General features: G+C 40.4%; 2 protein-coding genes across 5 annotated transcripts in view; one reads left to right on the plus strand and one right to left on the minus strand.

The window, feature by feature from the left end:
- Positions 1-478: 478 nt before the first annotated feature.
- anapc4 (anaphase promoting complex subunit 4) lies at positions 479-25,256 on the minus strand. 3 transcript variants are annotated; one of them, XM_072682686.1, is made up of 29 exons: positions 25,096-25,256; positions 14,289-14,420; positions 13,700-13,805; positions 13,488-13,620; positions 13,322-13,399; positions 11,762-11,788; positions 11,617-11,661; positions 11,129-11,213; positions 9,539-9,646; positions 9,017-9,100; positions 8,836-8,922; positions 8,521-8,585; positions 7,714-7,756; positions 7,486-7,562; positions 7,104-7,204; positions 6,681-6,732; positions 6,528-6,583; positions 6,391-6,437; positions 6,029-6,085; positions 5,885-5,941; positions 5,704-5,797; positions 5,193-5,290; positions 4,132-4,193; positions 3,995-4,033; positions 3,656-3,757; positions 3,091-3,177; positions 2,812-2,979; positions 2,517-2,640; positions 479-873 (listed from the first exon to the last, which is right to left on the minus strand). In XM_072682686.1, the coding sequence occupies exons 2-29, from the start codon at positions 14,394-14,396 to the stop codon at positions 637-639; spliced, it is 2,427 nt and encodes an 808-aa protein (XP_072538787.1). In that variant the 5' UTR covers positions 14,397-14,420; positions 25,096-25,256; the 3' UTR covers positions 479-636. The 3 variants fall into 3 exon arrangements, with proteins under 3 accessions (XP_072538787.1, XP_072538786.1, XP_072538788.1); XM_072682685.1 differs by lacking the exon at positions 25,096-25,256 and adding an exon at positions 16,139-16,293; XM_072682687.1 differs by lacking the exon at positions 25,096-25,256 and adding an exon at positions 16,139-16,293 and having other exon boundaries at positions 14,289-14,439.
- The window catches only part of trappc8 (trafficking protein particle complex subunit 8), a 40,296-nt gene continuing 32,223 nt past the window's right edge, over positions 17,636-25,708 (plus strand). The window contains exons 1-3 of one of the 2 annotated variants that reach the window (XM_072682681.1): positions 17,636-17,960; positions 21,315-21,509; positions 25,004-25,087. In XM_072682681.1, coding sequence (XP_072538782.1) covers positions 17,804-17,960; positions 21,315-21,509; positions 25,004-25,087 — 436 coding nt within the window. In that variant the 5' untranslated portion in view covers positions 17,636-17,803. The remainder of the gene's footprint in view (positions 17,961-21,314; positions 21,510-25,003; positions 25,088-25,708) is intronic. The other variant, XM_072682682.1, reaches the window with a different exon arrangement.

Here is a 25,708-nt window from a genome sequence, read left to right on the forward strand (position 1 = left end):
ATCAATTCATTCACTTTGAGTCTTTTCAGGGCTGCAGTGGGTGTGTTAAAGCAGGAAAACCACCAAAATGTGCAGGACAGTGTCCCCTTGACCTCTCCTGGAAACACTGACTGGTGGAGGGGATTTCAGATGGTTGTATGGCACGCTGGCTTAAGGCATGCTGGGTGTTGTAGTGAGAGAACACTAATCGATGAAGGCATAAAAAAAGAGGGAAAATGGTAAATTCTGTCAAACCGATGAGTTTGAGGATGTCATGCCGCAATGCTGAATATTATAGCATAAACAAAAAAAACATACGTTGGTTTCAGGCCAGAATCTCCCGGAATAATTTAAGTCAAACTGTGTGTAATGATTTGTTAGAATGCCATAAAAAACAACAAAAACAAAAACAACCTCATCTATGCCTTGCTGTGGTCCTCTGCTGTGACCACTCCATACTGCAACAAATACACTAAAAGCACAAACCACGAGAACCAAGCATGTTCAAAACCGCACTTTATTCTCAAAGGTAGGGCACTCGATTTCAGTCAGATTTCAGTACAATTGTTACAAAATACTTGCAATACTTTACTTGATCTCAACTGGTCATCGCTGAGTAAGATGTTGGTATGTTTAAAGTCCAGTGGGAGTGAAAGGTCATAGTGTATCAGACGCTGACGTCTGTTCCAGGGTGACCCATGACCCCTCCCCCGTTTCCCCACATGCCTCTGCCTTTCTGTCTCCATCTGCTCCTGTCGCTCTCTGATTGGCTGGGGGCTCCTCCAGCCCATCCTGATCTGAGCTGATGTCCTGCGACTCGTCTGCCCGCTCTTCATCCTCCTCGTCCTCCACGTCCATCTCAAACACGCGGATGTGCCGCAGGTTTGAGCTCAACTGGTTAAAAGAAGTTAAAAACGCAAAGCATTCGTTTGAGATATCAATATGAAAAGCAGCAAATAGGTGCCAAAAACAGGACCACACTGTAACCATACCAACACCAGAACATAACACAGCTTTCCAAAACAAGAGGAAATTATGTCTTGGCTACAGAACAGACAGGAAAAAAATTTGTGTTCAAGCTCACTCTAATAGCGGTAATGGATTCATGACGGATTTGTAGAAATCCTTTGTTCTCAACTAATCCTTTCAATAAGATTAGCAAACAGATTAACTAAATAGGCTTGAGTAAACTTAACAACCAACCACAATGTCTCCATGATTCTAATGTCAAATTCTCTTTGAATTAAAGGAAACAGAAGAACTCAAAACCAACTCAAATTCATGCTTTCTTTGTTCTATATAAACAAGAACTGTAACCAATGAACACGTCAGTAATCTCCATTCTCAACACGGAGATGGCAGAGATGCCTGCAACATGTCCTTTTTTAAATGGAAACACTGATAGAAAATGCATGTCTCTGTAGTCCCTTTATGGTTCGTAAGATCCCCAGTAACTATGCATTTCTCCTCCTACACTTTCATTCTTGTTTATAATGGTTTCCTTGACTTTCAGTGGCACAACTTTGGTCCTTGTATTAACAGCAGATGCACTCTCCAAAGGCTCCAAAGAATTAAGACTAGATGCTGAAAACCTTACTATACCTGCACTAATTCAGACCCCAAATGTAGTAAATTTAAGTGCAATGCTAAAGATACCTTGCTATATACATTTTGGTAGAGTCCTCTTACTCTGCCTTTTTGGAAATACATGATTGACAGCTTAAGAGACATTACTGGTATAACCCTAAACCTAGATCCTTGCTTACTCCTATTAAATGACGATTTAGCCTACCAGTATTCCTTAACCCCAAAAAGATTACTGATGGCTGGCTTTACTGCTGCAAGGAAAGCCATGTTGCAGATCTGGATATACAATTAAAAAATTATTTTGAATGGCCTATAACATATCCTATTATCCTATAACATTGCCTGCCTTGAATGTAGTATAGGAAGGATAAATAAGGTCAGAGCCAGAGGGTTGCTGCTTAGTGTGATGTACTTCAGGCATTTAAACAACTCCTTTAACTGTAGATCAGTTAATATAATCATTGTTCGTCTATATGCAGTTACCTACAGCTGCCATTTATATATATATATATATATATATATATATATATATATATATATATATATATATATATAATGTTTATTTAGTTTTTGCCCCCCCCCCCATATAACCATATAATAAAAGAAATACCTGCACTACTGTAGCATTTAAACACATGCGAAGACCTATGAGTAAAATGTAAATGTGTAGTTTACATTCAGACATGCTTAAAACTGTAAAGTACAGAAGTAATGGGAATATTAGACGGACACATTTTACAAAGACAGTAAAATTGCAAATGTGCAAGTATGCAAATGTCAATAAGATGTCGCAGATGACTTTATAAAGTGTGTACAACATGAAGCATCAAAATCTGACCTGCAAAATTGTAACTGTGAAATTGCACAGAAACTGGCATGCAACACCACATCACCATGTAAAACCAGCCTAAAATGCAGAAGCGCATGCTTAACAAGAAGACTGCTCTTACCACACATGCTACTTTGCGGATGCCATTCACAGCCACAAACTGGGCCTTCATGTTCTCCAGATCTCGGCTCTGGTTTCCCCAGGTAAGCCCTTGTGCAGGGATCCCCTCACTCTGCTGGTCCAGCCTGAGCCAGAATACAAGAGACAAACAGAGTAAGTCTGGGTGTCAGTGTTTCTTCAGCTTCAGTCTATTTAAAGTTGCTGCAACCCAACAGAATGAAAAACCATCACTGTTGTCTAAAGTAGTCCCTGTCACAGACAAAAATAAAAAGACATTCTGTTTTTTTGGGTGGTACCTGAGGGTGGGGTCCCATGTAAACACTTCCTCACATCTGAGGGCAGAGCTGAGGGGAAGCTGGGCAAGAAGGCGGAGCCTGCTCTCATCATCCTCTTGGCCTTGCAACACCACTGTCAAGGTCTCGTCGTCATAGAGACGGGCATCAAGACAACTATAGGAGCGGTCACTACAACACAGTAACATTGATCAAAAAAATCAATTTATTTTGAACACATTAGTGTTATTATTTCATTCCATTCCTTTCACTCCTTGTCTGCAAGATGTTGAAGAAACTTACACAGACTCTGCTTCTGGTGCTTCATCATCAATAGTAGTGCTCAGAGGAGTGTTCAGGTCTATGGCCACCAAGCAGTTAGAGACAGATCTAAACACGCACATACACACAAATATGTAAGACACACCCCTCATACACCATTCCTCTTCTTTTCTCACAAATATTGTCAATGCCATTTCACACCCACTAGCTTTGTCACACCCTATCATACAATGACATGTAAAGCCAGCCAAGCACATCTTTCTGAAAGGCCAACGGGTCATCATTGGACAGCTCAAGATGCTTGGAGGAGAACATTAACTGCCAATTCTATTATGTCTCCTAGCCATCCCCGGGAATCAAACTCTCAATCTTCCGGTCACAGCTAAATGGTTTGGCCACAGATTAACTAGGAGAACCAGAAGTGTGCTTGACCATTCACTGGTATATAGGTTTCTTTTTCATTATTCAAACTGCATATGACCTGAAGATAAAACCATGAAAAACTCTCCTGTCTAGTTATCTTTGGTTAGAGTCGTATTTATTAAAAAGAGAGTAATTATTTAAAAAACATTTAAAAAACAAATACCTGTTTGGGTCTGTTGCTCTTCTTAGGATGTAGATTTTGGAGGGTAAGATTTCTGGCATGCAGAACACTACATAGTGCATACCAGCATTCTTATCATTCCATCTGCAGGATGAGGGAAAAAGAACAGACCATTTCCCACTGACTTCTCATTTACTGGGACTTTTTTCAGCTTAAATTTATTTTTGTTTTTATTAAAGTAATATTTAATTAATTATTTCAATTAACAATCAGAGGACAAACATACAACATAATTTAATTAAATCTATGTTGAATAACCTTGAATGAGTTTTGTGTGTTCAGGCATTTGTTAAGGGGTTTAGGTGATACGCCTCTACTCACAGTGAAGGAAGCTCAAACAGCCGAGGTGTGTCCTCCGAACTGTCAAAACCAAACATTAACAACTGAGTGAGCACCCTACCTGAAACACTTATTCAGCACTCTGAAATCACTCAGTACTCTTCAGTGGTGCAGTTTACCTCTTAGACACTGAGTACAGGGGTAAACATACAGCCTGCTGTACTGAACTCCCGATTACCCCCTGAAAAAGAAGACACATGCACACAGTGGATTAACATAAAACACATACATGCAGGAATGTGTGTACACACACACACACACACACACACACACACACACACAAACACACACAAACACACACAAACACACACAAACACACACAAACACACACACACAGCCACAGTGACCACAGGAGTGGCAGCGAGAACCAAATGGCTGTAGGTAAGTGCTCTACTGTTTGAAACTATTTGAAATGATTTGGGCAGCAGGAGAGCCACAATGTGTGTAAGGAGAAAATGTACTACACATTAATGACTGGCTGGTGCTACATAGGGAAGGATTTTTTTTGGGGGGGGATCTAAATCAGGACTGTCAAGAGCTCACACAGCAGCGAACCCGATTTATTAGTGTGGTTCTGCTAGAATTCAAAGAGTGGATTTATACATACACACACCCCTGACTCAGCAATAAGCAACTAAACTCTAATAACAAGACTGAAGACAAGAGTATGTCTGTAACTTGGGTCTTTAACAAGAAAAATAAGCAGAATGACAACCTCTTTATGAATAATTATTATATTAATAAATTCTTGGATTTAACCAATCCAGAATTTATGAATAAAAATTACAGAGATTACAGAGAGCAGGTGAGAAAAGCTGGGTGTGTTTTTGTACTACAATCTCGGACAGACATGTTCTCACAACAATAGGACAACGTGAAACATTCGCTTCTGAAACAGGCTGGTTTTAACTCCTTTAGGTAAAACTAAAAGACCAGAAAGATTACAATTAAGGTAAGCATGTTAGAGTTAAGATTAGCATCACTAAGGCTATGGTTAGAGTTAAGAATAGCATCGGTAAGGCTATGGTTAGGATTAGATTTAAGATTAACATCAGTAAAGCTATGGTTAATCTTAAGATTATGGTTAGAGTAGCATTATTTGTCTACAATAATACACAAATTAATGGCAGTCCTCAACAAACAAACATGTTTGTTGTGCGTGTGCATATTACAGACTCACAGCCGGTTTCTGCAGACAGAGGTCGATAGTGCTCTCCATCATCCTCTTGACAAAGTGCAGAGATTTTTGCGGGTAGGTGGGGAACAGCAATGGACTCTCTGCATCACATCACATAAATATACCAGTATTTCCAGTTTATTATCTTGTACCTAGCTGGCTATTTTATTAGATACACCTGACATGTAATCCATATTTAGCGTGTACAACTCTTACACCAACCCATTAAGGGAAAAGAGGCTACCATAGGACCACCAATGGCCAGATTACTTTGTTCAGGCATATGGAAATGGCATGCTAGCGTGTGGTGTGGTTTATGTAGGTCACAGCAGTATTTTGTTAAAACACTGTGTAAACACACTGGTCATTTTATTAGACATTTCATCTGGTCAGTTGTTTACACATTTTCCATCCCCTGTTACCACTGGTCAGTTTATGACCACAGGACTGCTGACTATCGATATGTGTGACTATCAATATAGAGCTGGTGACTGTGGATGAAAGAAAGCTCTACCTTTGAGGTGTGTACTCTGCTGGACAAATGTCACCCAGTGGTTTCCCTCCATATTGGGTGGAGACACCAAGTCTTCATCTTCATCTTTCAGGTACTGGAAGGACCAGGATGGAAAGCATTATATTTGGTGCACACAGACAAACAAGAGACAGACACAAACAAACAACAAACAACCCCTTACCTGTCCCACTCGTTCCACATTGAAGTACTTCCCTTTCCTATCAAACAGCTCCTCATTCTGTCAGAACACATGGTTAACAATGTGTTGGAAAGAAGTTGCATCATTTCATCAGCATTTGATTTGATATTAGTTACATTTACTCACAGCACTGAAATGCTCAGAGAGGAAATCTGCGACAAAGGCGAGGTCCTTCTGGGTCATCTGGGAACACAATCACCATAATGAGAAAGTCAAAACATACATTAAACCCCCTGAATCAAACACTTCACACTAATGCGTACACTAATACATGTTTTTTACCATCCCATTAATATCCAATATATATTTTTGTACCTATAGCCTTCACCCTCCAACCCGCATATAGACACCCTCCAACCCGCATGTGTATACCAAAAAAAACAGCAGTCAAGCCAAAAGGAACGCAAAAGGATATTCCATCGTATCCATGTCCAGTCAATACGGTATATGTATTTATTTATTATTTTATTTCCTGTAAACTCTCTCACCTTGTTCAGCTCTGGTGGAACATGGTCCTCTGACATGCGAAGCATCGCTTACAAGGAAAAACAAAATCACTATTACAGTGAGGCCAAGCTCCTTTTAAATGTCACTCAAGCAAGAGTACAAAAAGACCCAGTCTCACCAACATACAGCCATCGGAAAAAGGCTTTAAAATTCTTCATACTTTTATCAATCACTCTGAGGAGGGGGGCACAAAAGACAGATCAGTGCTGAAAGATCTCGGACACATTATGCACAGCAGATGTTCATGTGGTGGCCATATGTTTAGACTTACTGTAAGAGTTCACTAGCCTTTAGCGTGAAGGAACCAACTGCTGTGATGGCATCTACAAGAAACACAAAGTCAGCAACATTACAACCTCTAGAATAAAAACAAACACTCACAGATACTCCCCTTATTATGCACATTTATGTTTAAATGTCCTGGTTCTGTAGCCATTTCAAAAAGCAAGGTTTCTCAATTAGATCGTTGCAGTCTAAAGCCAAGTCTGTCCAATAAAAGGAGAGATAACCTTACTGGACAGCCCTGACATTGGCCACCCCACAGAAACACATTTACATGGGCCTGATTGAATAAAGGATTAGGAAACACCGTATTAAATCACTATATTAAATTACTACAGAAACACAAGCCTAGATTAATGCCAATACGTCTGAGGTGTCAAGGATGCTATGAGGATGCTAATATCTCCTTTACCTTCTATAGCTGAAGGGTCCAGACCCAGGGGCTGAAATTTCTGCTTCCACAAAGCCATGCCCTTCACCTCACTCAGATGATACAGCAGAGCTTCTGAACCACTAAGAGAGAACGACTTTTAGTAATTAACTTAAATAAATAAATAAATAAATAAAAACAACATGCAGGCACTTTCACTGCAAAGTGGAAACAAGTTTCTAATAAATGGACTAAAATTTTGGTGATTGCTTACTTGCAGTCAACCCTGAATAATTTGTACTGATGCTGAAGTGCTTGTACACTCACTTAAGCAATAAACATTTTTCACTTTGCACTTTAAGTGCTCCTCTGTTACTTGAAGATGCAGAGAAAGAAAAAGAGAGAGAGAGCAATCCCATCATACCTCTGTAAGTGACTGATTACCAATTTCTGGATGCTTGAGTAGGATGACTCAATGGACTGGCCCAACATCTTTAAGCCCTATAAGCAGAACACAAATGAATGAAGTAAGATGAGGCTTTATCAACCCTAACCCAAGATGACTTAGTATCTACAGCTACTAGAACTAGTAAATCAGTGAAAAGGTATTGTGACTAATTCAGAAAAGGAACTGAAAACAATACAGACTTACTTTGACTGTCAGCTGATTCATGAGAAGAGCTTGCAGTTCAGGGCTGGAAGCACAAAAAGCAGTTCAGCGGCTAGACATTTTAACCACTGAAAACTATTGGTTGCATGGAGCCCCCTGCTGTATACCTAAAGCTAATGCAAGCTATGAGCCCAACATTAACAACAGATTAGAAGTGATTGTGATTACGTTTTGTACCATATCTGATGTCCACTGTAATCCAAGTTCAATAAAATGCATCAGATCTATGATGCTAGTCTGATTTTCGCGAATTGGCACAATCTGCAATGGGAATCTAGCCTATTGCGTAGGCAATTCTTTTTTCAGTAAGTCTGTTTTGCTTGTAAGAACACCATATATCATTGAAATAGATCATAGATCAGAAGTAAACATAAATATACCAAAAAGTAATACAAATTTCAAATAGATTCTTCCTTGACGCACCCTGCTAGCACATGGATTTGTTCTCTTCCATCACCAGCTCACCCGATTTAACATCATTAAGCATTGATTTACCAAACCAGGTGTTTGATGATAACTACAAATAATATTACACACTCACGAGGACCGCTTCGGAGGTGTTTTAGCATTAACACAAAAACCTTGTAGCTCGGGTTTTCACTTTTTTTTTTAATGTACGTTTTCGTTACATTGTATTAACATTTTATGATGAATGGATCAATCAAACTGATCCAAAAGATTTTGAAATAAAATATTTAACATTTAAAGTTGGTTTTCCTCTATTGTAAAGTTGGAGACAGTGATGATATATAGATAGCAAAGTGCATCTGGATTATGTACTTCACACACCTTGCATGTCCCCACAGCAGCAGCTCCAAGAACTCATCCTGGACCTGAGTGCTAGTATTCTTCTCCTGCAAAATGACAGCAAGAAACCTCTTCATACCAAATGCCCTTAATCTGCCCTAAACATGCATCAACTTCAACAAAATGACTTGCGCACACCTAGCTTTCAAGCTACTTATACGAACCAGTCATGCCTAATTATCTATGACTAATCAAATATCAATCACAGCAGCAAGGAAACAAGCTGTTATCACTGCATCAGAGAGCACATCTGAGGTGGGCCGTGTGTGACTAATGAAGATTATAATGACCTCTAACCTGGACAAACTTGGTGAGGCGGAGATCCATCTGCATGAGTATGTCCTCCCAGGCCTCACACATGCATGTGAGAGAGAGACGCAGGTACTAAAAACAACACAGACACGCTTAAGCACAACAAGCAAGTACATCTCATCTAGTGTCTCAAACACATGTGTGCAAGAACTATTGCCATGGAGACCTGTAGCAGGGTGGAGATGTGTGTGAATTTCCGAGCCATTCTGGTTAACTCCGGAAGACAGGAAGAGAGCAGTCCTGTGTCCAACTATAGGTGAAGAAAAAAAAAGACTATGGCATTAAACAGCCTCTAATAGCTTTTCCATGAGGGTTGGCTTAAAGACACAGAAGACAGAAACGCTCACATACACATGCGTTTTTTGTCTTACAATCTCTAGAAAGTGCTTCAGCTTAGCTATGGTATATTAAGTATGTTTAGCTAATAGACCATGTGGTAATTACACTAAGCCTGTTATAAAATGAGCTCTCTGGACTCTTTTCTAAATTAATAATCAGAGTAAAAACGGAAAACAGGTAAAATGCTGGTAGACATCAATAAAGAACTTCCATTCTTCATCTAATTCCAGAAAAGTATTTTTGAGAATTTCAGGAAATCTGTTTTCAGGATCAAATGGAATTGAATTTGATTGTCTTATTGTCTCCTCTTATCTACTACACAAGTAGTTTGTAAGCAAACACCACCTACCTGGACATAGTGGATCTCAGCATTATCTTCTGGAGATCTTACTTCTGTGATAACGGACAGGGACTTCAGGTCACTGGAGAGGCAGAGACTGCGACAAATCCCTGTAATCTAAGAGTGAGGGAGAGAGAAAGATGTAGTACTAGTATTTACATGATACACCAGTGCCACACCTGTCTCATCAAAAACAAGTCAGTGGAAGTGAGATATAGATGTGAGAAAGATAAACACTGACAGACCAAGAGGGTCTTTACTGTAGAAGCAAATACTATCCAAACGGTCGGGGGAAGCTTTTTATTGGTCTATTAATTATAATATTTTGACACAGTATAAAAATATCAACTGCCAGATTGACCTATTTCATGCATCTTGAATATCAGGATTATATCTAGATAAGGCCAAAGCACATTAAAATGCAAGTGTAAACACACCAAAGACTCATTTAAACCAGTTATAAATTCAATCACTCGAACAACTTCAGGAGGTGGTCTGAGATGCATTTGCGCCAAGTTACAGCAGTGTAAACAACCGTCTCTCCAAGACGCAATCGACAATCAAAACACCTGTACCAACTGCCATGCATCGAGCAAATTTGCATATTCTGTCCCACACAGCGGTCAGATTTCAGTCTGACTAACTGACAGATGCACCAGGAGTGAAAGAGGTCAAAGAGATACAAGGTTTTTACACAACAGCAACAGTATATACAAAGAGAACCCTATTAGGCTAATATTGCTCTTGTGGGCACACATTACCCACCATGTACAAAGTATGAACCTTAAATTACTTTCCAATTACCAAAAAATTACATATTTCACCATACTTCATCAATGTAAACTAGGAGTTCTTACAATTGCGTACTGTTTACATAAAGAGTACAGTCACCAATCACAAGTTCTGCTTATACAGCTTAAACTACACTATGTGTTCAGCACTATTTCAGCATCAGAGAAATCTGGAGGCCAAAAGCTAACTACAGCCCTAAAAGACCTCATTCTATGGTTCTTCAGTAATGTGGTGGTTCTATAAAGAAGCATTTAAATGCATTAAGGGTTTGAATGCATCTTTGCTGGTAAAACAGTTCTTCAAATACAAGGATAAACCTCTTCGTGTTTCTTTACAGAGCTGTTTTAAAAGGGCTGTCTATATGGGACTAAAGAGGGTTCCACTATTGTTATGACTCAAAGAACACTTTCTTTGTAGAGAGCTTAAGGTAACCAGTATAACAAAATTAACAAATCAGATCCCTGTCTGGCTCTTCCACTCATTGGTCTTTCGTTCATTCTTTCTTCTATCGGTTCGTCCATAGCTAAAGAGATTTTGCCCTTTGTGAAAGCAGCAATTTAGAGAAAATTAGAATATTAGGTCACACCTGTCATCCAGACATTTCTCAGACAGACTGCATTTTGTAAGTAGCATGATCGCACTTCTACACTGATGTCTCTATACAACCCACCCCCCACTCTCCCCCCATGTGCCACTACTGTTTTGCTGGTGCATGTCATCTATTACCACTTGTTTGTAAACCTCAGAAAACATTAATACTGTAATGCCCGTTGACGACCCTTAAAAGAGGGAAAATGAAAGTCTTACCTTGTTTAGTGTGGCTATCTTGTACAGGCCATATGCATACAGCTCCACAAAACCAGACTGCCCCCCTACCACCAGGATATTAAGCCTGTAGTGAACATGGAAGACACCAATCAAAACATGTAATCTGACTGCGATCTGACCCATCTATCAGGTGTACTCCTCAAGTTTGAGATGAATGGATACTGTAGCCAGGTGTTAACCTGGTATATTGCCCAGATAATTACAGATAACTACAGCTATGAACAAGTGCTGTCTCTGTTGTTGCCCCATGTTAAACTGTGCAGAGATATGCACTAGTCCAGAACACAGGACCAACCTCCTGAATTTACTTTCTTGCTCCCACCCCACACAGGTCTGACCAATAAGCAAAGAATCACATGGCTTGTTGTGGCACATTTTAGTTTGGTCGAATTTGTGTGGAAAAAAAAACAAACAAGGGGTATAGGTGTGAAAATACCCAAAGACCAAAATTTAGTTTACCCACTGACCTCACTTCCCCCAAGAGGTTGGTGACTTCATCTGATTTTTCTTCACTGCAACGCAAGAGAATACACATACACATAGGAAAACTGTCAGAAATGACAAATGAACACACACATGAAATACTTCTGTAGCAACATTACTCACACCTACCTGAATATCTTTGATGTGGAGCTGTAGCTGAAAACACACACACAACACTTTGAGTGATGATCACACAACCAACAAAACAATGCTTCAGTTCAGTCTGCCAACTCTCGACGTAAACTTCATATTTAAAAGCTTTCAGACAGCAGGGGATGAGGCGGGTATGCTGCACACAACACGTCCATTACCTCCTATGCTGCAGTTTGCTATGCTGACTTGTTCAGAGAATATTTCAATTTTAAACCTGTGTGTTAAACCTAGCCGAGGAACCTGTTAGCCTTCTTCTGAGAATGTGTCAATTACATTCTGTAATGTTTTACAAAACTATGGTAATAAAACCTGTAATAGTATAAAACCACCATTAGGTGTGTGAAATCTGACAAAATCAGGACAAAGGGATCTGAAGACAACTGCTATCTAGTGGTCAGAGTTTAAACACAACACTGAGTGGTCTGCCACCAATTTTTAATTAGTAAATCATCTTTATCACACACCTATCTTTACTAGGCTTGACCTAGACCGGGTCGTAACAGTAAAACAATCATTATAAATCAATACCGTGTTTTTGAGAACTGATACAGTATCACAAAACCTATCAAAATACATTAAAATACTGATATTTTCTTACACTCCTATGTTCTACACTATACGCTTACCATGTAAACAAACAATCTGCTAAAAACTGGAGAAGCCAACTTCAGGCTTGTGTTAGACTTTCATTAAAAAATGTTAGTTATTGTATTGGCAAAGACTATAAACAACATCTGAAGATGAATCAGAACTGTCCATAAAAATAAATGATAAGTGCATCTCTAGTTGACCAATCCTTATTCCAGCATTTCCAGAGTTCGAGGGTATTAATAAAAGGTTTGTCAGTCTCTGCTGCAGTAAAAGCTTCTGCTTTTCTGGAAAGACTTTACACTAGACATTAAATAAATAAACATTGCTGTGTGGTTTTGAGTGCATTCATCCACAGGAGCATTAGTGAGGTACTGATGTACAATAATCCGTTCACAATCAGGATCACAAACTCCACTCCAACTCGTCCCAAAGGTATTAGCTGGAGCTCCATGACTCCAGAGAGCAGTGCTTCACAGCTCCACTGTCTCACAGCCAAATGCTGGGAGCAATATATCCCTCTGGCTGATTGGTTGGGCGTTCGGCACAGTGACCTTAGGCTCATGGGTTTGGCTACTCCACAGCAGCCCATAAGGACAGGGAATAGAAGTGTTCGGTTGTAATAGTAATTATGCAGAACTGGATCATTACTGATAAATGTAGCTGTTTTTCTGTCCCTCCCTGTATGCACATACTCTAGTCCCGGTTTTATTTGTTTTTTGTTTTTTTTTAACATAACAGACAGCAGGGAGTGGCCTGTGCCCATCCTATTCTATTACACATATCTACATAAAATGTGTCAGCAATGTTTTTTGCCTTAAAGAAGCTAAACTGACTGATTAGAATGCCTGTAATAAATATATGAAAAATGAAACACCACTGACATTATATGCAAGATTACCGACAGCAGACTGAGCTGTAGGATTTAGGATGTAGGTACTAACTGACCTTTTTGGTAATGTTGGCAACTTGGGCAGGAAACGGTTGGACTCATCCTCAGAGTCAGTGAAAGATGATGATGATGCGCTTTAAATCAAGAGTGAAAGCAATGAAACAAACATACAGAAAAAAAAACAACCTCTCTTGTGAGTTGAATAAATGAAATTAAACATACCTGCTGTCGCTCTGCACCTCCATCCAGTGCATGCAAGACACAGGGTAGTCCACAGGAAACAGGTGGAGGATCTCTGCCTTCTCAGCATCACACAGAACCACCTGCTTTGTGTCCCCCAGACTAAATGCCAACACTGCCAACAAGACAAGTCCATCATTTATAGGTTTGCATGAGTAGGTATTCTCAGATGTTAATAGCATGATTTGGCTTACTTTTGCCATCAGGCCTCCAGGCCAAAGATGTGATTTCTTTTCCTGTATTTTCATTGGGAGCTAAGGTCCACACACGCTGGAAATTGGCAAGGCGGTGCAGCAAGAGCTGAAATTGAGGTTTTTAACACAAAACATTAGCATATCAAATTGGTGCTTATCCAGCATTTCCCAAATGTTCTGCAGGATTGCAATAGTCGAGAAAGTCCTTGATAATAAGTGGTTTAGGGTAAAATTGGTGCATTATAGACTAACTAATGAGTACATTGTAAATGTACATAAATGGCAGTAGTAGGTATTTCCTAAATACACTGTATGCCAAAAGCAAAAACCAATGTCTCAGATGTTAGTCAGCACATTAATTATCATTAGTATAATAGCTTTCCATGGGTTATCTTTAACACCACCTCATCCCACCATCCACTGTCTAGCCTCTACTATCCTGTGCTGAATTCATGCTATATATATATATATATATATATATATATATATATATATATATATATATAATAAATCACTGTTATTGTCTTTTTTAAAGAATTTGTAGCCTTTATAGATTATATTTAATGTAAACTTGTTTTTTTTTTTTCACCTCGCCAGCACTGTTGACCAAAGCGATGAGGTCCCTTTTTGGAGACCAGGCCATGTACAGAACCGGGTTAGGCAGCTGCTTCTCCCCCACTTGTCGGAAAGCAGGCATTGTGAAGGCCTGTCCTGTCTAAGCCTGAGGATGGAAAGAAAGACTACAGAGATTATGTTAGCCTTGCAGCTCTGAACAAAAACAAGAAGCAATCTCCAGACACCAAATGAGTTGGATGATCACATATGCTTCAGCTTTTGGTGAACCATTTCTTTAAATAGATACATAGATACTACAATAGATACTAAAACAATAATAGTATACAATCACCATTAGGTGTGTGAAATCTGAGTAAAAGAACATCAGGACAAAGGGATCTGAAGACAACACCAAGTAAAACACTGCTATCTAGCGATCAGAGTTTAAACACAACACTGAGTGGTCTGCCACCAATCTTTACATAGTAAATCATCTATCTAACACTTATCTTTACTAGGCTTGACCTAGACCGGGTCTTAACAGTAAAACATTCATTATAAATCAATACCATGTTTTTGAGAACTGATCCAGTATCACAAAACTTATTGCAATACATTAAAATATCGATTTTTTTTTATAAACATTACGTTCTACACTATACGCTTAACATGCAAACAAACAAAAAACACTAAGCTGAAGTTAGCTAGTATTGGCAAAGACTATAAACAACATCTGGCCAATCTGCAGTTGAATCAGAACTGTCCATAAAATAAATGGACAATAAAAAAGACTATAGAGATTATGTTAGTCTTGCAGATCAGAGCAAATCAAGAAGCAATCTCCAGACACCAAAATGAGTTGGATGATCACAGATGCTTCAGCTTTTGGTGAACCATTTCTTTAGATAGATAGATAGATAGATAGACAGATAGACAGATAGATAGATAGATAGATAGACAGATAGATAGATAGATAGATAGATAGATAGATAGACAGATAGATAGACAGATAGATAGACAGATAGACAGATAGATAGATAGATAGACAGATAGATAGATAGATAGATAGACAGATAGATAGACAGATAGATAGACAGATAGACAGATAGATAGATAGATAGATAGACAGATAGATAGATAGATAGATAGATAGATAGACAGATAGATAGACAGATAGATAGACAGATAGACAGATAGATAGACAGATAGATAGATAGATAGATAGACAGATAGATAGATAGATAGACAGATAGATAGATAGACAGATAGACAGATAGATAGATAGATAGATAGATAGATAGACAGATAGATATTTTATTGATCCCAAAGGAAATTTAGCTACTGCTAGACTAAACAGAATCAGAAGCCCATGACAGCTCATCACTCCTCTCACACTGAAGAAAAGTGCTCACCCACCCTTCATCCCAAATAACAGACGTGTGTTGATGCTGCTACTGCTGAATACTAACTTGTATTCATTGCCTTTAAAACCTTGTTTACATTAGCAATGCAAATGTGTGACTGGTAACCAATCCATTAAAAACGTTAGGTTAGAAAAGCTGTCAAGAATATTAGACATTATATCTGTGATAGCTACCAGTGTTGTTTTTCTGACATTAGGTCTTACCAGAGAGCTCTCTCAAACTGACAGCGTTTCAACAAGCAAGCTAGCCTGACACAAAAACACACAGCATCTGAAAAAGCAAGAATTTTCTACCAGTACAAAAAGAGGAGAATGGAGAAATTGAGAATTTTGAAGCCAGGCAAGCTGAGTTGTGTAAATAAACAGTGCAGCTAAATAACGTAGCTATCTATCCTAGACACCTGTACAACTAGCCAGCTAGCTCTGTGCGAGTGCTATAAAGACTCCGACTAGCTACTTACTTCAATGCTTTAACAAAGATCATCAACTGTCATCAGATATGCTTGGTTTGTAGCTCTGAATCCCACAAACGAGCTCACTGGATCCAACAATGCTGCAAAATCTGCTGTTTCGGGTGAAGTAACAGGACACACCAGTATCTCACCAAGCAGCCGCCTCTACTACCCGCCAGTGAAATGTTAGCTACGGAAAGCCCAACGAGACAAACCGGACGGCGAAAGCAAAACAAGCAGGGGGGGGGGAGTGCAGTGGAGAGGCTGCCTTCAAGTCGTGTGGAAAACGCTGTATTTACTAGATGAACCCACATGAACACCAATACAAAGTCGTATTTACTAGTGGGCAACTCGATGGTCGCGATTTGTTAAAGTTACTAAAATACCTGCCTTTTTAAAACCACTTACACACTTTTCATGACGATTCTGACAATCACCCATGTTTAAAAACTCATGATGAATCTTATATAGCTATACCTCTCTCCGTTATAAATTCAGGTGAATTTATAGAAGACTTATGAAGATATTGGTGAATGAGGCACCACTGATACTTGTCAATTACTTTTAATGGGCTTCTGCTCAACTGCTGGACTCAAATCCTGGACCTGTATCAATTAATTAAAATACACTCCAATGGATTTTAATTGCTATAATCTCCGATATTGATTTCTAAAAGCTATTTTACATCACCTTACTGCATTACTGTAATCGAGCACTGTTACTAGATGTAACTCGCACATTTAAGTTGTGGCATATTTTACATGGCAAATATATAGTAAATAAAAAGCCCGACCACACCCCTTGTCTCAAGACTAACCTGACCAATCAGGAGACAGGAGTTTAGAAATTATTTAAAATGCAGCATAAGATAGAAAGAAAAAAATCGCTGGACTAATATAATAATAATAATAATAATAATATATTTTTTTTTACATTTTAACACTTAATCATATTTTATGACTTCTTTTTATATTGATGTTCGTTCAGTGAGTGCGAACAAGCAGTGAGCGGATCAGCTCTTGTTAGTTGTTAGTTGTTAAAAAAGGAAATATACAATATTTTAATGTAATATGTATTTTATTGTATAAATGTATAGAAAATAATGCCCTTAAAGAAAGGTTGTCGATTAACCCTATTTAGCACTATAGCTGCTAGAGATACCTCTTTCAAAACGACTCGCTCGGAAGCGCCCTCTAGTGTTTCAGTCATTATTTGTTATATTAAAAAAAGCCAGGCTCCACAAAAAACTATTTTTTTGTCCAAATTTCGCCTGCAAACCATGTTTTATTAAAAATATGAATATGCGAATTGCTGCGTTCTAGTGTAGCTTTTACGCAGTAATATGGAGCCGAATGTCTCACACCTTGTATCATCGTTATTGTATCTATTTGTAGTGACTTGTGTCTCATTATCTCCCTCTCTGTACTCTAAGGAGCACCTCCAACTTTTATTTTGAAGGAAAACATTTCAGCTGGCTCTCCGATATCACCTGACAGGCGTGGTGCTTGACGGGAATTAAATCGATCAGCAGGGGGACTATAGAGTCCAACATGGCTGCAGCGGGCTGTCAGTAGGGGGACTTGTTTTTAACTCTGAAACGGTTCCCTGTTCTCGGTGACACGCACACGCCCGAGCCTCCCGGTTCTTGCTCGGACTGCCCGCTGGAGCGGCGCCATGGCCCAATGCGCCCAGTCTGTGCAGGAGTTCATCCAGGACTCGTTTGTGCCGATGGTGGCCGTCCTGTGCAGCGAAGACGCGGAGAGAGTGACCCGCAAGAACAACCTGAGTTTCCCCGAGCTGCTGCGCCCTTTCTGCCGGCTGCCCTCGGAGGGTAAGAGCCCTGCCTTCTCCCTGGACCTGTCAGTGAGGACACGGCGGATGGGTGTCGAGGGGGGTGCAGTTGTCGCGCGGAGCAGGGCCACACTAAGTTGGAGTTAGGCTGCTATGCTAGATAGAGAACTAGCAGGCTGCTAGCTCCCCCAGTCGGCCAGCTGACAGGAGGAGCCTTTTCCGAGTGCAGGGCCCTCTTTCTTTTCCGCCCGGTCTGCCGGTTACCTGAGCGATTAGGTTACCCAGCTCGAATGTCACCTTTCGCTTTAATGACCCCGGCTGCCTTGGTTGGGTTCCGACTGACTGACTGACTGAGCGAGCGGGCGAGCGGGCGAGCTAACGCCGCTGGCCGACAGGAGCTCCGCCAGCACTCGCTAGCTACGTAAACCGGTTGTGTTCGGGCGTTAGCCGCTAAGCTAATCGCCCGGCTACACCCTCTTTAGCTCATAAACACTAGCTAATCCCTAAGGAGCAGAGTTCACTCCTGTAATGGTACCGAACAACTGGCTTTTAGGAAAGAATCGTGACCTCTGGGCAGCTTTAATGTCGCCGCATTTGCACATTATGAGCAAAATTAAAACGAAGCTTTTATATTCATTCCTTTCAAATCTGACTTTACTGTTGGGATCGACGGCTGGTTGCATGCTGCCAGTAACCACATATTCAGTACACACCCAAGATCAGATCAGATCTGGCAGAATCGTGTGAGAAGGGGTCACCCCATTGTGCTGGGCACTGGCCCCTGGCCCCTCCAGGTACAGCATCGAAGACCCTCCAGCCTGCCATACAATAATTGTATTTGTTTGGGTTGGGAGGCTGGGGTTTTGACCCTCTAGGTGTGACAGTGTAATTTGGGGGTCCTGTACATGTGGGGTCACCTCAAGATTGTCATCCTGGACCCGTTGCCCATGAGCTTTGGCAGCTGTGATCTATCGGAGCTATATCCCAGCTTAAGGAAAATGAGAACATGCTCAACCCAGTGTGCTGCGATGTTTGCTACTAGCAACAAAGGTCATTACATGCTAGAGCTGGCTCACATGTCGTGCTGGTGGCACAGAAGACCGCTGTGTGCTGTCAGGCTGCTAGTGGGCTCTGTGTAGGGATGCCCCTTTAGCCTGGAGGTAGCTGCTTTTTATCTTGTCCGCACTGATGCTTCACAGTATTGGGTCAGACAGCATCTCAGCCATAATACACCATCTTTCTAGAGCTCCGAGAACAGTTTGTTCACCTGATTACTGCAAAGTAGACTGCATGTGCAATTCTTGGAAAAACCCATCGTTTCGTTCCACAGAGGGCACTTTCTCCAAAAACATCCCCCTCTCTCTCTGTGTATGTGTGTTTGTCTCCTGATAATGTAATTGGATTTATTTAGGAATGTTTTGGATCAGTTGGATCAGACAGTAGAGAAAAGGGTGAAATGTCATTACATTATTTTCTGCTTAGTAGCTGAAAACATGCACAGATGTGTATTTTGAGAGCAGACTTCGCTTGTCACTGTGTGCTATATAGGTGGTGGTCTGCTGTAGGCGTAACTAGTTCCAGAAGGCTTGGCGTTTCTCTTCTTTATGGATGATTACTGCACGGGTGCAGCCAGAGCAATAGTGTTCCAGCCTTTTTTAAGAGCATGTTTACTACTTTTGGGTACTAACAGCCAACTACCTGTGAGTGTTGCGCCCTACCAAACCGAAAAGCTGTCCTGTACATTGTTATTCTCTATTAAAGCAATATTTAAGAAAAAAAAAAAATTAACGAGTAATCACTCCCCAAGATGTTTTGTATCTGAAGTTTGCTTATTTAGAAGGGAAGATATAAGGCTGTCATCTTTAACTGGACTTATGCTGTTACCAATTTAATCTCTAGTCTCTGCACCCAAAATATGTCTCTGTGCACCCAGATCTTCATGTGTTTAGTCACTAGGTGGATGGAATTGATGCTCCCTCAGTATGATCAATGTTTTGGGCCACACCAGCTGTGTTAGATGCGTTTTTCCTTAGGCGAAGCAAGTTTTGTCTGTCCTGCCATGTTTGTTTACCCACTGAGTCAGTTTTATATCTCTTACTTTAAGCCTAACTCTACTGAAATGAATTAAATCGGCCATTAAAATCAATGTCCCACTTATATTCGTGTAAATTAGTGTTTAAAATCATGATCTGCTACAGTTTTTGCTCCCGTTGCCCTCAGTTGCAGGGAAACTACTGCACTGTATTAACAGTGGCTATTTTTACACATGGCCTGGTAATCTGTTATTAATTAGAGTAATAGCTAAATCAGAATAGAACATGTTTATGTATACATCACCTTTAGAGAAGAGTCAACAGTTTCAGTCCAATCTGCATTAGTTTTTATGAATAATCAATCAAATACAAGAGTAGTGGCCATGTAAACAGTTGTCATATTACTTTCCTAGATCATAGAATGTTCTGCAGTTGTGCATATGCCCCATGATGGAAATTACAAGTTCATCATGACTGCACAAAAATTGGTCTTCAAAGGAAACAACCCTTATGCTTCGGACCTTACAAGACTTAATAGTTAGCTGGCTGAATGGCTGTTGTTGTCTGCAAAAGTTTAGGTACTCTTTAAAATGACCTATTTTGTCATTACATCTTCAGTAATCCAAACATAAAGCATTGCATAGACTTTGGGTTTGGCCTGAGGCGTGTAATTTAATCGTCATTGGGACCCAACAGCCAAATCTACGCTCACCTACCTTGGGCCGAGCATTTTCAGCATTGCAGTTGGAAAGGTCAAGATGAGCTCTGGAAAATCAAGAAAACTGGGGGGTGGCATGTAATGAAAAGAACACCTTGCCAACTGTGAAGCATGGGGGTGGAAAGGCTATGGTAACATTGTATACCTGTGGACTACCTGAAGAGACACAAAGACTTTTAGAATGGCCTTCACGTTATTCCGTTATTAATTAAGTATTTTTAACCTCAATTTGAAGAGCCCTTATCCATCCAAATATCAACATCAGATCATAGCTTTTGCCAAAGCACCCTATTCATTAATTTTTTGAGTGAAGACAAATAAACGCATGCTATTTCTGTCTGAAGTGGTTAGGTGACAGCAGTATAGATTGGATGGATGGTCTCTTGTGCTTCCCTTACTCTGCCTTTTTTTTTTTTTTTTTTGCGGCTGACGTGTCCCTTTGGGTGTGAATTGAACCACTTCAACCTGCAGAAGGTCTTATTTTCTAGTTGGTTAGTGTCGGACGCATTAACGCAGAGAGAATATGAACGCCCAAATATGAAGCTTAGGGATGCGCCAAGACCAGTGGCAGACGCTTAAGCAAAGGATGAGCTTCTTCTAATTGGTAGCTTTTTTTTGTCTGTCATTCTTATCTCCACTGCAGGTCACTTGCGCGACCCCAATAACCAGGTGGTGGTGGTGAAGGGTCTGCGGATTAGCGTGACAGGAGTGAACACTCGGCCACCGAATTCTGGCGAAGTCCGCAAAGTGCTGAGCCAGGCTGTGTCCGCCTGCCAGCCTCCTGAAGGGCTACCTGCTAACGTCATCACTGCTGGAGACTACGACCTTAACATCAGTGGTGAGTCACATAGAGAGACGACGGCAGCGGCCGCGGTGGTGAGAGTTGGCTTGGCTAAGGAATCAAAAGTGAAAGTTCTGATGTGTGTGTGGGGGGGGGTTGGGGTTTTTTTTAACTTTCTTTTTTTGTGCTTCCAGTGTCTTACTTGGTAGTGAAAGGTCGACCCTTTATTCACAGTATTGTGAAGAATAATGCTTGTTAACCTTTAGCAGCTACTATGAATAGTTCTGTGATTACTGTGGAATTTGTATGTAAAGTATATATTAATAGGGATTGACCGGCTGATAAGGTTAATTACAAACTGATAGCCCTAATTTATTGACAAGACAAGGTGAGTTTCATGTAGTTTTAAGGGCTTTCAGAATCTTGAAACAGAATGTTTTTAAAAAGCTTTGTGTATCTTTGTGTTACCTGGGGAGGGCAGCAAATCCCTGTAAGGCAAGTGTGTGTGAGTGAACGTAAGCCAGATAAAAGGTTTATTTTTGTTTCTCATTTTGCTTTTAATTTCTTTTTTTCCTCACTTGTCTGATTTGCCCCTATGTCTTATCTTTTTCTTATGGATTACCTGGTAAGAACTTACTATCACACATACACTTTCCCTAAGCGTGTGTGTATTAGAACAGTTAACTCTTGTGTTAAAAGGCATATATCCTGCATTTATACATACTTTATATTTTGTTTTCCTAAGTTGTATAGAATATCTCTCTATCCCTTACAACCAAACATTTTTACTGTGATTTTAAGGCTTGATGTACATCACCTCTATTCTGATAAGATGCCCTGTGTTGTGCCACATTTAGAAGCACATCTGTGTAAAATGTAAAAAACAGAAGAGTGTAACAGCTGTGGGCTAAGTAGACGACTACACTGGCCTTCATGACCTCACTAAACCAATTCATTTAGTGCTTATTGCAGTATAGTTTCTGATAATGGGCATTAGAGTCTGGGATGAGTAGTACATTTTGAAACCTGAAAGTGTATTATTCATGATATAGGCCCTTTTAACCTCCTGCAGAGTGTGTTTTTGAGTGTGTAACCCCCCCCCCTTTCCACAGTTGCCCTGTTTTCAATGGGCCTTTGAGGCCATAAACATAACTCTATGCCTAACCAGGTCCCGAGACAGTGCCCAAGCTCTCCAGTGCTGCGGTTAAAACCTGCTTTCCTTATTTGATGCGATGCAGCACACATGGTGGGCTGGGTCCTGGTTATCTGCCTAGAATTGTTTCAGTTCCAGAACAAGCACAGACAACTTTGAGCATCTTTTTGTACTTGAAGATAGTCATCATTTGATGTATTTGGCTAGATTTATTTAGGAAAGCTGTGTGATTATTATTATTATTATTATTTTTATTATTATTATGGGTACCATATCATTGATACCTGGTTGTGTCCGTGGTTTTGCAGAAGTTGTGTGTATACATATACTTACTGATTTACTATATTTATCATTGATGGGGATGTTAGTGTCAAGGTTTCATGATTAGTCTCTGTGTGATCAGTGGGTTACCTCACAGCCAGCTCCTTCTAAATAAACTTAAATCCATCCCTATAGTTCTAGTTGCTTTAGCTAGTAATGAGTGGTACCTCAGTCTGTTAGCTGCGACTCCGAATGAAAAAATCTCACATTTAAGCAAAGTGATATACATATACAAATCCATTTTCATTAAATATAAGCCAATCTTTTCTGATTTTATAGCCTACATCATCAGACACAGCGTTAAAACTCAACAATCTGTAGCTGTTGAGCTGCGCTTAACTTGTTTAAACTCAAATGATGGCTGTTTTCAAGGGATTATATTACATCATCCTTTTTTTATGCACCTCCTTGTGTTTCTTAGCACTGTAGAATACTGTGGAATGCACAGACAGGATCCAGCCCACTAAACCCATGTGTGATGAAAGTGTGTGTGACGTGTGTCTGGAGTTGACCGCAAAGTTCCTACTTTTGCAGGTTGGCGGATGACCGTTGTGTTTATGTCTAGCTGGATCTACTGTTACATTTGAGAAGTGTTGCTTTGCTTCAGATTATTATACGCTGCCCCACTTGTAGTGTACTGCGCACTGCTTGACGGAGCATTTTTAGAGATCCGTGGACAGTAAAATCTCCATACCCTTATAGTTCTTGTTTGCTCTGCAAGTTAGTGTAGTTTATTCTAATATTTGGTAAGTGTTGAATTTCGCCTTGAAAGCAAACAGGTTGTGATCCACATCTAGCCCACACATTCGTCTGGCCCACTTATGCCATGGAAGGACTAGATCTAGAACACGGCCAGCTCTGGCAGAGTTGGGCCAGTTTTGTCCCAAAATGAATGCACTCATCATGGTCCTGAATGTCATGGCAGTATTGGGCTTTTCTTTGAGCTGTTCTATTTCTGAGGCAGACTGAATATACAACACCCATCTTTAATAGAGGAAAAAGCATTTGGTGCATAAGTTGGCATATGTTTTTTTGGAAGGTTCCTTAAATAAACATGGGCAAAAATTACACCTGCGCGCACCTGGCTTATTAATTAATTGATGCTAAAAAGCCTCTTCCTTTTAGTAATCATGATTGACTACTGCTACTGATTCCTTTTTCTGTGCTCACCTGAAGACCGTTTGTTTGACCGATTGCTTAACACACAGGTCATTGGGAAAGTCCAAGGAGCTCTAAAAAGGATAGTGGTAGATTTTACTCAAGTGAAGGCAGTTGAAGCCATAGTGACTAGAGGGGTAAAGGTGAGGTATTCAACCCCAAGAACACTGTACCAGCTGTTACTCATGGTGGTGGTAGCACCATGCTCTTGGGTAGTTTATTAACAGTGGAACTAGTAGATTGCACAAAGTAAATGGAATAATGAAGAAAAAGGACTACCTTCAGAATGGGCTCAAACCATAGGTTGGAACTGGGTGTTGCAGCAGGACGATGACCCCAAGCACACATCAGAGATGGTTGTGGTATGGATGAAGCATTTTTTGGAAAGTCCTGGCCCTAAACCCTATTGAAAATGTTGACTTCTTCCAGGCATCAAGGTGCGACTTACTAAGGGACATTTAACCAGACATTAGCTGTGCTGCATGTATGTTTTTGACCCTGTTTTTTGGGCACCGCATAAAGAACATTATGCCTTAAAAGCCTAGCATTGCTGTGACATTCAAGTCCATGACGAGTGTATGGGAACTTCACTTCTAAGCGCAACCTTAATACGCCTTGGCCACTGTGACACTGTAACTATGGTATTTTTGCCTTTCTTATCACACTGTGAAAACGTCAAAGTATAACATCCCTATGCTGAGGCTATGTGCCTCAGTTGAAGCAGTTTGAAGTGTAAGGTGTTCTCAGCTACTTATGAGCTAATACACTAATGTCCATCTTTAGACGCAGCCTCCTGCTGCCTCTCCAGCATTTTTTGACAGGAGTTGGGGGTTGTTTGGGGTGGCGTTGTTATGGTGTGGGTCTCCTCACCCTCTCTAACTGGTCTCTCCGGCTCTCTACCTCTTTCTCCCTCCCCCAGACCGTTCGGTCAAAGCGAGCGTTCCCTGGTACTCTGACTGGAAAGAAACGCTCACCCAGCTCAGCTCCTCCAAATACTACACAGGTACTCACTTCAGCCTGCGCTCTGGGTGGGAAGGCGGGGAAAAGAGATTGTTCTTCTCCTTTAGCTTCAGTCACCTTCTCCTCATCTTTTCCTGTTTCTCTTCGTAGCAGATTGTAGCAAGCTCTCCTTTCTGGTTTCCCAGTTCTTTTCTTCTTGTCTGTAAAGGTGATTGTGGTGGTGGTGGTGGTGGTGGCGGCAGCAGCTTTGGTGTGTGGTGAAAAAAAAAAAGTTACTGAGGGAAATGACTCATTGTGCAAATGGGAACAATAGTGATGTCACTAATGGTTTTGTTTAGGACAGTAGTTCTAGTCTGCTGTTTCTTGAATCAAGACAAATAGCTTTAATACTCTGACTTTGCAGTCTCATCTCAGATTGAGGTGAGTTTAGAGACTTGCTAGAGTTTATAGACTGCTTTAAAGGAAGTCTGTTTAGGAGTTCCCTATGCTTGAGGTTTCAGATTCCTCATGAGTCATTTTACTCATTCTCAGATCCCCTCTCTGTTTCTTGGCTTTTCCTCTTTCGAGATGTTGCGTAGCTGCTTTTATGTTCTGCTGCTGTCAGTGAATATGTTTGGTAATCACAGGCTGAACACATCTGTGATCTCTTCTTGGGATGCTGATA

Source organism: Salminus brasiliensis, chromosome 1 (genome assembly GCF_030463535.1).
Source record: "Salminus brasiliensis chromosome 1, fSalBra1.hap2, whole genome shotgun sequence".
Taxonomy (NCBI): domain Eukaryota; kingdom Metazoa; phylum Chordata; class Actinopteri; order Characiformes; family Bryconidae; genus Salminus; species Salminus brasiliensis.

Bases quoted from the DNA above. Each gene is read 5' to 3' on its own strand.
- anapc4 (XM_072682686.1), bottom strand. From the start codon at position 14,396: ATGCCTGCTTTCCGACAAGTGGGGGAGAAGCAGCTGCCTAACCCGGTT. The intron at 11,214-11,616 runs GTCAGTGGGTAA...TGTTCACTACAG, and splicing joins AACCTCTTGGGGGAAGTGAG to GCTTAATATCCTGGTGGTAG. The intron at 7,563-7,713 runs GTAAGTCTGTAT...TTCTGCTTATAG, and splicing joins TGAATCAGCTGACAGTCAAA to GGCTTAAAGATGTTGGGCCA.